At 41.3% G+C, this 11,938-nt stretch overlaps 1 protein-coding gene across 1 annotated transcript in view; it reads right to left on the bottom strand.

Moving 5' to 3' along the window:
- Nucleotides 1–7,400: 7,400 nt before the first annotated feature.
- Nucleotides 7,401–11,938, bottom strand: part of PPIP5K2 (diphosphoinositol pentakisphosphate kinase 2) — a 67,251-nt gene continuing 62,713 nt past the window's right edge. The window contains exons 30-31 of the mRNA XM_064140914.1: nt 9,931–10,059; nt 7,401–9,301 (exon numbers count right to left, since the gene is read on the bottom strand). Coding sequence (XP_063996984.1) covers nt 9,198–9,301; nt 9,931–10,059 — 233 coding nt within the window. The 3' untranslated portion in view covers nt 7,401–9,197. The remainder of the gene's footprint in view (nt 9,302–9,930; nt 10,060–11,938) is intronic.

Here is an 11,938-nt window from a genome sequence, read left to right as displayed (position 1 = left end):
TAGAACAGAGATTATCCTCAAAATTCTGGAGCCAGGCTGACACTGTCTCCACAGGCCATGTATCCTCATCCATATAATAAATCATCACTAAGTTGTTTGAGTATGATGCTGGGGCACCTTTTATCACCTTTCTCCACATGGCCCATGTGCATAGGACATCCTCTGGATCTGTGAAGACACTTTCATCATCTAGATCACTGTAGATAACTTCCAAAACTGCTAGTTCTGTCAGGCACTGGATGCCTTAATCCACAGTGTTCCACTTCCCTGGAAAATTGACAAGGTCTTCCTTGCCCTTACACTTACCAGGAATCATCTCCAGAGACTGCATGTACCTGTTTTTTTCCCTAATTATTTTCTCAATCCCTCAGTCTCTGGCAACGGGTCTCAGCTGTTTGGCTTCTTACCCTTCTAACAGCTGACTGTCAGCCCCATTACCCTAGCACTGAAGCAACCAAGCAGCAATCCGCTCTGGTGGCTGTAATCCTTACATGTATATCTAAGCACTGCTGAAGTCAGAGACCGGGTAGTCTCTGCTTGCTGCTTCATTTCACTCACTCCCTTTGATCTCTCAATTGATAGACCAGCTCCTTGATCAGAATCTTCCTCACCCCTTCCTAGTCAATGATAGGGACCTCTTGACCTTCTTGCCCACTGCTTCTTTTTTGCTGCTGTGGCAATCACTCTGGTTGCTCTTTGGGTCTCCATCTCAACTGTGGTATCCTCAGGCAGCATTTGGGTGCCTGCCTCAGTCACAGTCCTCTTAGAGTACTGAATTGTGGCTCAATAAGCACAGGCCAGGATCCAGTAGAGTGCAAGAAGCTGCTGGTTTTCATTGGGATAGGCAAGGCACCCTTCTATCAGATGGCAAGTCAGTCTAGCAGCATTGCTCACCTCTTCTGGAGTAAAGTCCTCAGCTACAGGAGGTGATAACCATCCTAGGAATCTGCCCTAATTCTTCCTGCCATCCAGGGACCAGTTACTATCAGCTCTGATCCAGACCATCTTGAAGCAATAAAGAGAACCAAGCACCATGAAAACAATGCAGTCTGCCCTACAGTATAAAATAAAGGCTTACTAGGAAAGGGATGTGCAAGTTTGGAGTTTGGTCAAATGATGCATTCAGTATGCACATGTATAAAAAGAAGGCAACAAAAAGTACTTGCTAACATTTCTCTAGGTATGTTGACCTAATTTATAAAAAGCAATATGTAAATCTAATAAATAAGAGAAGTGATGCAGACATGTTCATGGTTGGAGCAGGGCTGCTCACATAGGTGGTGCAGGTGTGGGAATTATTCTGGATTCTTTCAATCCCTATTTAACCTTTACTCTTTGTGGATTGAATGCATAGTGTACACTGAGGTGAAAAGGTATGGGAATTAATAATGGCATAGAATAGTCTAGACTAGACTAGACTGGAGTTCAAATATTTCAATTGGAAGGGACCTACAATGACTGCCTAGTCCAATTGGCTTAAAGCACGTTACTAAGGGCATTGTCCAAATGCCTCTTAAACAGTGACAGAATTTGGGCATCAATCACCTCTCTAGGAGGCTTGTTCCAGTGTTTGACAACCTTGGTATTGGTAAAGAAAGGAATGCTTCATTATGCCAAGTCTGAACCTCCCCTGACAGACACAGCTTTGCATTTCCAAGCATCCTGTCATTAGATCTCAGGGAGAAAGGATCAGCAACTCCCTCTCCACTGTGAAGAGCAATGAGGTCACCCTATCTGCCCCCCACCCCCCAGCTTCCTTTTCTCCAAACTGGACAAACCAAAGTCCTTGGCTTCTCCTTCCAGGACATACCTTCCAGCCCTTCTACCAGTTATGCTGCCCTTCTCTAGAGGCAACCAAATATTTTAACACTGTTTTTAAATTGTAGGGCCTGGACCTGCACAGTTTGAGTCTGCATTTATCTATTCATATCTGCTGTGACAAGACTCTTGGAGCCTCTGCTTTTCTATGCTGTATTTCAAATATGTAATTTCATTTTTTGGAATCTTTTGGTTTGATTTTCTCCTTTGCAAACCTCAGTAGTTTGCAATGCTACATTTACTGTTCAAGAGCTCGTTAAAACTGACTGTAAATTCTAAGCTAAGATCCATCAATAGATCCACCTATTTCCTGTATTTTTCCACCTATTTCTTTTAAAATAAATTTGAGCCTAGTTGGGATGTTTGAGTGAGAGGAATTAGACTATAGGCTGTGAAAAGGAAACAATGGTGATGGCTACTGCACTCATAGGCTTGCTGAGAAATATGAAAACAGAACACAAACACAGATAACAGAGTTGCTCCCTTGTTTTGGCCTGCACTTCTCTCTCTCTAAACTGCTGTCTAACTAATTCTCCTGCTTCCTAACCCTCCTGGCCAATCCTCCAAACTCACCTTGAACATAAGGCAAAGTCTAGGATAAGGTAGAGGGGTGGGACAAAGGTGGAAGGGTGGTTGAGAGCCCCTCCTGGGGACTCTGGTTTCTGAGCGGGCTGTTGTGTTTCCATATTACCTTCGTAACTTGTATATTTCTGTCTATAGCTGTATAGATTGTAAACATCTGCCTCTATATTTTGCCAAGCTGTAAATATAAAAATTCATTCAATATCCAGCTCGGCTGAGTCTAGTCTGAATGATTTTCACAAGCGTGGAGGAGCAGGTAATACCCAAACCATCACAATGGAGAACTTAGATACGATGTTTGAAGTTTAAAGATACTCCCAGCCCTCACCCAAAGAGGAATGCAAGATACTGAGAAGACAAGGACAAATGAGACAGGAGTTCCAAATGAACTTAGACTTTGATTTTTGAAGACTCAGAGGAGTTCTGGTATTTGCACTAATGTGCATTAAATAACAATCGTATGAAAGGAGGATGGTAATCTTTTACAGCTATTTAGTTTTCTGCACTTCTCATTTGTGGCTTGATTAAAAGCAAAGAATTTCCCACTAGACCCTGTTAGCCACATAACCCTATTTAGAATAGACCAATTATGACCAAATTGGGCTCAGTTTGTGAGAGAGTATGTGACCAGACATCATCATTTTCACATACAAGTTCCTCTCTTCCAGCAACCTCATGACAGAAAAATCTACACTGACCTCAATATACCTTAGAGGAAGACAAAAACAAAACCAAAAACATTCTAGTAATGATCAGTGTTATTTCAGAAAGCTGCTTCTTCCCTAGATAGCAGATCACATGAAAATGCTTAGAAGTCTGAATGAAAGCTGATGAGGGGCCTGGAACACAAACCCTATGAGGAGAGACTGAGGGAGCTAGGGTTGTTTAGCCTGGAGAAGAGGAGGCTCAGGGGTGACCTCATTGCTGTCTAAAACTACCTGAAGGGACATTGTAGCCAGGTGGGGGGTGGTCTCTTCTGCCAGGCAACCAGCAATAGAACAAGGGGACACAGTCTCAAGTTGTGCCAGGGAAAGTATAGGCTGGATGTTAGGAGGAAGTTCTTCACAGAGAAGGTGATTGGCATTGGAATGGGCTGCCCAGGGAGGTGGTGGAGGCACCGTCCCTGGAGGTGTTCAAGAAAAGCCTAGATGAGGCACTTAGTGCCATGGTCTAGTTGACTGGCTAGGGCTGGGGGATGGATTGGACTGTGATCTTGGAGGTCTCTTCCAACCTGGTTGATTCTATGAGTAAACTCTATGAGTAATATTCATACATGATGTGGTGTGGTGACAAACTGGTTTTATCCACCCTGGTGGGTTTTTGGTTGGCTTTTTTTGGATAGTTTTTGTTAATTTGTTTTGGGTTTTTTTAGCAAATACATATTAGAACTGTTTTTGTATTGATACAAAGACTAAGCTTCTTGAAAGGACTTTGCACATTAGCTTCTACCTCTTTCATGACATGGATGTTCTCTGTATTTAGAGCATCCTTCTCATCAAAGGCCCACATTTGATGCTACTTGGAGAGACTTGGATTTTTCTACAGTGCAAACTACAAATAGAATTTGCCTCCAAAGCAGAGATAATTTGCAAGGCTCTCATATTTTATCAGGCTTGCTTTCTTCTTCACTGAAAGAATAAAGAGGGATCAGAGATAGAACTGCACTTCTTTTCTTCCATGATTTTTTTCCAGAACTGACTTTTTGGAAAAGCTTTTGTAATCTGTTCTTTAGAAAATTACTTGTGGGTCTATCAATTGCTGCAAACTCAGAAAGAAAAAATACTGGAAAAATATAGGAGCTTTGTGATTCCATCTGTGTTAGATGACAGAAAACTGTTTTAAATGCCTGCATTTTTCCCCTTGAATATTCTATTGCATTGAAATTACTAACAAAAGTCTTTGTTACATCTTACTTGCCATCTTCTTTTGAGTTCTGCCAGTTTTGATCAGTTTATGTGATGGTTTGGATGTTACCCGCCTCCCCCACCCCCCACTTTGGAAAAATCACCCAGACTAGACTTAGTGGCTCTGGAAATTGAATGAAGCTTATATTTACAGCTAGCACTATATACAAGCAGATATTTACAGTATATACAGTTATAGACAGAAATATACAAGGTAAAAGGTAATACAGAAACACAACAGCCCTGCCAGAAAGTTGAGTCCCCAGGAGGGGCTCACAACTGCCCTTCCACCTTTCCTCCTACCCCTCTACCTTACCCAAGACTTTGTCTTATGCTCAAGGTAGCCTGGAGGGCCAGCCAGGGGGGTTAGGAAGCAGATGGATTAGTCACAGAGATGGCAGGTTAGGTGAGAGAGATGCAGCCCAGAGAGCCACTGCCTTATCTGTGGTTTTGTTCTTGTTCTTATACACCTCAGCAAGCCTATGAGTGAAGTAGACATCACCACTGTTTCCTTTTCACATAGTTCTTCTCACCAAAACATTCTAGCTAGCTTCAAATTAGCAGAGTGTATAATCATTGTTTTTAGTATATGTATGTCCTCAGGTTTGTTTATATAGACTCCTACAAAACTAAACTATGAAAGCACATTTGCTTTCCTTTAAATTTTACTTGCTAGTGTAATTATACAGAGAAGTCAAATTTATGTCTTTATTATAACAAAGAGGCACAAATGAGATACAAAAAGGTTTTAAAATATTTTCATGAGTTTTTACAAACATTTTTGTGGTTTGATGTGTTTGGTAATGCTGCTGGACTTTTAAAGGAAATGCTAAAAGTTTACTCCACGTTTCAGAGTGGTAGTATTTCAGGAGTTACATTCATACTCAGCCATTGATTTTCTGTGGCTTATTATCTGACCTCTGCTAGGATGTACAGTTCAGAAGTTTAATGTGAGACAGAGTACCCCTGTATGAAGAAATCACACTAAAAATAGGCTCAAATCAACTCAGTGGCTCTGCTTTATTGCCAGAATAGTAACAGGAAACAGAAAAGCTCTCATAGTGGTTCTGTATTTAATGCTACCATCCCGGAACATGAGGAAGCACTGCAGAATGTCTGAATGTGTGCTAGTTTGAAGCAAGCTGGAATGTTTTGGTAAAAGAACTAGATAACAGGCAGTGAAATGAAAACAATTGATGTCAACTTCTCTCACAGTTACGCTGAGAACTCTGGGAAGAAGAAGTAAACTTTCTCCATTTTGGTCTCTCACTCTTGCTTTTGCCTTAGACCGAGACACATCTCATTAACCCTGCTCCTACTAACCTTGCTCCCTAACCTCTTGGCCGCACCTCTCTTCTTCCTGAGAACTGGGGTAAGGTTGAGAGGGCCGGGGGGAGGTGTTGGGGTGGTTTGAGAGCCCCTCCTGGGGACTCAGGTTTCTGGGAGGGGAGTTGTGCTTCTGTATTGTTTATCCTTTGTATATTTCTGTATATAATTGTATATAACTGTATATATTGTAAATAGCTGCTTGTAAATTCTGCTAGCTGTAAATAAATTGCTTCATCTATATTCCCAGGGTCCGTCTGAGTTAGCTGGGGCAAATTCAAAAGTGTGGGGGGGGCGGGGTAACCCCCAAACCATCACAGAATGCCATTTACATTTCTGAATAATAATACCAGTATTATCTGATAAAACCTCTTGTAAGTCATCTTTCACTGCCCCGAGACATTTTGGGTTATACAGAATCACAGAATTTTTGCAGTTGGAAAAGACCTCTAAGATTTAATCCAAGTGCTGACTTAACACCAATACAGTGTCATGTCTACATGTTTCTTGAACACCTCCAGGGGCTGGGTAGCCTGTTCCAATCTCTTATCACTTTTTCAGTGAAGGAAATTTTTCTAATATCTAATGTGAACCTACCCTGCTGCAATTTTAAGCCACTTCCTGTTGTCTTATCACTTGATAGTAGGGGGAAGAGACCAACACCCACCTTGCCACAACTTTATTTTCAAGTACTTGTAAAGAGCAATCAGGTCTCCTTCCCCTCAGCCTCCTCTTCTGCAGACTAAACAATTCCAGATCCCTCAGCCACTCATAATATTTGTTCTCTAGACATTGTGCCAGCTTCATTGCCTTTCTCTGGACATGCTTCAGTAATTCAAATGTTCTTGTAGTGAAGAGTCCAAAACTGAACACAGTATTTGAGGTGCAGCTTCCCCTGTGCCAAGCACAGGACCATGATCACTTGCCTATTCCTGCTGGCCAGGGCAGGATGCTGTTGGCCACTGCGACCATCTGGTCACGCTGCTGGCTCAAGTTCGGCTGGCTGTAAATCAGCACTCCTGGATCCTTTAGAGCCAGGCAGCTTTCCAGCCACCCTGCCCTAAGCCTATAGTGTTGCATGCGGTTGGTGTGACCCAAGAGCAACATCTGGCACTTGGCTTTGTTAAATGTCACACAATTGAGATCAGCTCATTGATCCAGCCTGTCCAGATCCCTCTGTAGAGCCTTTCTATCCTCACACAGATCAACACTCCCACCGAATTTAGTGTCATTTGCAAACTTAATGAGGGTGTACTCAATTCCCTCATCAAGATCATTGATAAAGGTATTAAGAGAACTAGTTGCAGTCCTGAGCCTTGGGGCACAATACTGTCGATTGACCAAAAAGGATTTATCTCAGTTCACCACCACATGTTGGGCCTGGCTGCCCATCCAAGTTTTAACCCAGTAAAATGCCCACCCATCTAAGTCATGTGCAGCCCATTTCTCCAGGACAATGCTGTGGAAAACAAGTGTCAAATGCTTTATGAAGTTCAGATAAACAACATCCGCAGCCTTTCCCTCATCCACTAAGATGGTCACCTTCTCCTGGAAGATCAGGTTTGCCAGGCAGGACCTGCCCTTCACAAACCTGCACTGGCTGGGCATGATCACCTGGTTGCCCTGCACATGCTGCATAATGGCACTCATGATGATCTGCTCCACAACTTCCATATTAATGGTTTATTTGTAAATTGTTTTCCACCAAGATGACAGAGTTAACAACTCACTGTACATCACATATACTCTTAAAAGAAAACAAAGTGGAGGTAGGTTGCCAGTTACCTTTTTATTTAAGAGCACATTAAAAAAATTATGCCACAGCTTTGGTTGACTGGAATGATATGCTTAAATTTTAACAGTATTTTAAAACAGTAAACAAGGATACATTCATCATGTGCAAAACTACCACTGTCAATTACACAATTACACTACAGAACATTAAATGTTTTAAGTACGTAGCTGTGAAACCCTTCATATTTTTGGTATTTACCCAGCATTTCTAGAATTAGCCTACTGAAGCCATTTCATATGTAGTAAACACTGAAAACAGACTCCAAGGCAAAGTGAATTTAATTACAGTTGCACTGGGTCTGGTGTAAGAACCCTACCCAAAAATATTACTCAGAAGCTGTCTTCTGTAACCCAAATGTGAAAGGAATTACTTAACTTGTAGTTTATGAAGTCTCTTATTAGTAGACTGCCACTTGAACTTACAAAAGTGGACAACATTCGTATACATTTGAGATAATAATAGTAATTCAATACTTTTTCATGCCACAGATAAAATCACAATAACTGCTGAGACTGGATGAGTTTAACATAACCCAGTAACTCAAAGCTCCACTAATTTCTAATGCTTCTCACAGCTCTTGCAAAATAGGGAACCATTTGTTTGTTTTTTTTGGTTGGTTGGTTTTGTCATAAGAGCTGCTGTCAACCACCTAGACTGGAAGGAAAGAAACGAGAGGAGGAGAAGGGGAAGGGAAAAGAGAAGGGGAAGGGGAAGGGGAAGGAGAAGGAGAAGGAGAAGGAGAAAAATATCCCCAGGCCATGATGAATCCTGAGTATTTTGCAACAGTAAGCACTGAATTCTGGTAGACCACAATCTCTGTCTACCCTGAAGGGATGATAACAAAACATAGATGGAATATTTACAATTTATAGGATAAACTTCCTAGCAGATCAGCTGTAACCATTTCTCTTTTTACAAAACCTGCTTTTAAATATCACCTTTTTGTAGAAACATATGGCAAAGCAAATAAAACTGCCTTTTCAGTAAACAAAAGGTTTTGATAAAACATATTAAAACCAGTTTTATCTGCTGGATGACATACAGGTACCCGTATACAAGTATGTATACTAAACAACATATGAGAATGTGTATTTGAATGTTACATGTCTGATGTAAACATAAACCAAAACAAAAATAAGAGTCAAAAGTGACGAAACATTAACTCACTCTACCATGCCTAATTATTGCAGCATATATGATATAAAATCAAATGCAGAAAACATCTGCTTACCATCCAAACAGGCAAAAGAGATATCTTTGGAAATGTCATTAAATTAAAAAAAAAAACACATCAAAACCCCAAAACAACAACAACAAAAAAAAAGCTTCTGGCCATGATGTGTGTTGCCTTTCAGCCCAGAAAATAAATTCAGAAGAGGATTACAAACCCATGAAAATAATGTCAACAGATAATGCTTTCTCTACAGTGACACCAACAGAGCCAGTGTAAGATATACCACTGCATTGGCATTTTCTTTTTTGTACAAGCTTACAGTAAATGTTTTAAGACACTGAAGAGGTTCATGTGCAGCCTTTCCATTAAAGGTGTGTCATTCAAACTGAAAAAGCTATTTCCTGAAGTGTTATAGAACATGAGAAAAGATGTTTGACCTAAATATGTAGCGTGCACACCAGTTAGCCATATAGAAACTGAAGATTCCTAAGTGCACTATGAACTACAGACATGAATGGCTTTTGAAAGATGAGTAATTTAGATGAATGCACACTGAAGTGTTGTTTAAAAAGTTGCTTCCAGTTATTTATAATCAGTTTTATTTCTTCTCAGAAAGCTTTTCACCACTAAGTTCTGCATCTAGTGAGGCCTCTTCAAGAGATAGCTTAACATTTGATACACAAACAGAAGATCCAGGGGTAGCTGTACAGACAAAGAAAAAAAAAAGTACTAGGTTTTACACTTAAGGACAGCCATGCTAAAAAGCATCATAAGCAAGAAAAATGCCAGTTACCTAGCACAAAAATACACACAAAACTGAACTCTATGGAACGAAACCAGCAATGCAATGGTATTTTGTTCTAGAGGCCCTCTAAACAGCATAACCATCCAAAAGCAGACAGCGTAGCTGATTAAGACTTCAGATTGAATATACTGACTGAAAGCATCATCATCTTGCTGGAAGCTTTAGTCAGAATCTGGTCACAGAGCTCTAGGGCAAATGTTATAAAAGCGTCTTAGAAATTCTGCCATGTACACAAATCTGTTTCCTTTGCTTGTCTTACACGGAGTTAGCTGTTCTACTTCAAAAAACAACCACAAGGGCCACGAATTTTCAGGCCTTAGAAAAAGTTTCAAACACTTCTTGGATAAAAGAAATCAGTTATTCAGACAGTTTTACTACTCAAAGTATTTTTGCAATGCTGCTGAGTTCTCCCTAACCCATAAAATGATTCCACTTACACAGGGAATGTTAAGAAACGGTTAAGAAATAAGACTTTCTGGCAGAAACAATGTAATCATGTTGGCCGTTTCTGACAGAAGTTACTTACATAAGGTTGTTTTCTCTATTGCTATTCTTTCAGGCAAAGTTTCAAGCGGTGTTGGCTGAATTTTTGCAGGGGTGTATGTGTTTAAAGGAACTTTTCGTCCTGACAGTGGGATCATGTAAGATGGAGAAGCTGAAACGGGGAAGGGAAGACACATGACATTAGTAACAAAAAATATTCTCACTCGAGCAAAAAGTCACAAATAGTAGACCTCTGCCCAGCAACAGACATGCTACAGTTACACAACCAGCAGCTCGGCTACTGACTTTTCACTCATGTCAAAAGGTCACAGCATGACAAACCATCGAGTCCAATCCTCATGCCAGAGGAAGTTCACCTACAGCAAGTTGCACAGGATGGCTTTCAGGTGGGCTTTAAATGACTCCAGAGACAGAGACTCCACCACCTCTGGGAAGCCAGTTCCAGTGGACCACCACCCTCAACAAGACTAAGTTCCTCCTCATGTTTAGATAGAACTTCTCATTTTTACCTCACTAAGCAGCACAACTTCATGATGCTATGGCTGCCACGCCAAATTTCAGTGTCAGCTGCCTTGCAGCAAGTCTAGCAAAAGCATTACTACTTCTCATAGGTTATTAAGATTGCAGTGGAATAGGCATTTAGTTCAAAATGCCTATGAAAAAAGCATAGAATCATAGAACCAAGCAGGTTGGAAGAGACCTCCAACACCATCCAGTCCAACCTAGCACCCAGCCCTATCCAATCAACCAGACCATGGCACTAAGTGCCTCATCCAGGCTTCTCTTGAACACCTCCAGGGACGGTGTCTCCACCACCTCCCTGGGCAGCCCATTCCAATGCCAATCACTCTCTCTGCCAACAACTTCCTCCTAACATCCAGCCTAGACCTCCCCTGGCACAACTTGAGACTGTCGCCTTGTTCTGTTGCTGGTTGTCTGGGAGAAGAAACCAACCCCACCTGGCTACAACCTCCCTTCAGGTAGTTGTAGACAGCAATGAGGTCACCCCTGAGCCTCCCCTTCTCCAGGCTGCACACCCCCAGCTCCCTCAGCCTCTCCTCACACAGCTGTGTCCCAGGCCTCTCACCAGCTTTGTGGCCCTTCTCTGGACACATTCCAGTATCTCAACATCTCTCTTGAACTGAGGAGCCCAGAACTGGACACAGGACTCAAGGTGTGGCCACAGCAGTGTTGAGTACAGGGACAGAATAACCTCCCTTGTCCTACTGGCCACACTGTTCCTGATATAGGCCAGGATGCCATTGGCTCTCCTGGCCACCTGGGCACATTGCTGGCTCATCTTCAGTTACCCCCAGGTCCCTCTATGCCTCACTGCTCTCCAGCCACTCTGTCCCCAGCCTTTAGCACTGCTTGGGGTTGTTGTGGCCAAAGTGTACATACAATACATTGTTCTCTCCACCTTCCGAATGTTACAGGGAAACAGAAGGAGGGCAAAGCACCTGTGCCCTCAATTCTATCAGGTCTAATTTCCAACCACTCTTTCGCAAAAAGGTGACAAAAAAAGCACTAGAAAATTATGAGTTTCTTAAAAATATTTTTTTTGGCTTGTGCAGTCTAAATTCTGAGCTGATTTTGAAGATATACTTACAAACCAGTAAAACCATTTGAATAGCTGTGAATTTTAAAATACCTTAGTCAGAGTTCTTTTTCAGTAACATCAGATTTCTTAACTTGTTTATCTTCTCAGATAAAGAGCTCACCTTATCAAATTAGCTACTGATTAAAATCAAAACTGCATAAAATTAAAGCAGAAAAAAATACTGTAACAAAAAAAATAACAGCTAGGTAATGTTTGTGTCAGTACTAGCAAGTATAGGTTTTCTGATGTAAGTTGAGTGCTCCTCAAGAAGAATGATTTTCAACCAGCTGATACATGAATTAAAAGGATCTTTACATGTGGTAAATCTGTCCTAAATGAAACTAATTCCAAAGACACAGCAGTACTATCACAATGGGAAGTAATCCCAGAGGAACACAAATAGATAGAACATGCACTTCAAGATCACTTA

The sequence above is a fragment of the Pogoniulus pusillus genome, chromosome Z, assembly GCF_015220805.1.
Source record: "Pogoniulus pusillus isolate bPogPus1 chromosome Z, bPogPus1.pri, whole genome shotgun sequence".
Lineage (NCBI taxonomy): Eukaryota > Metazoa > Chordata > Aves > Piciformes > Lybiidae > Pogoniulus > Pogoniulus pusillus.
The sequence above is the reverse complement of the archived record's forward strand: the minus strand, read 5'-3'. Positions and strand labels throughout refer to the sequence as shown.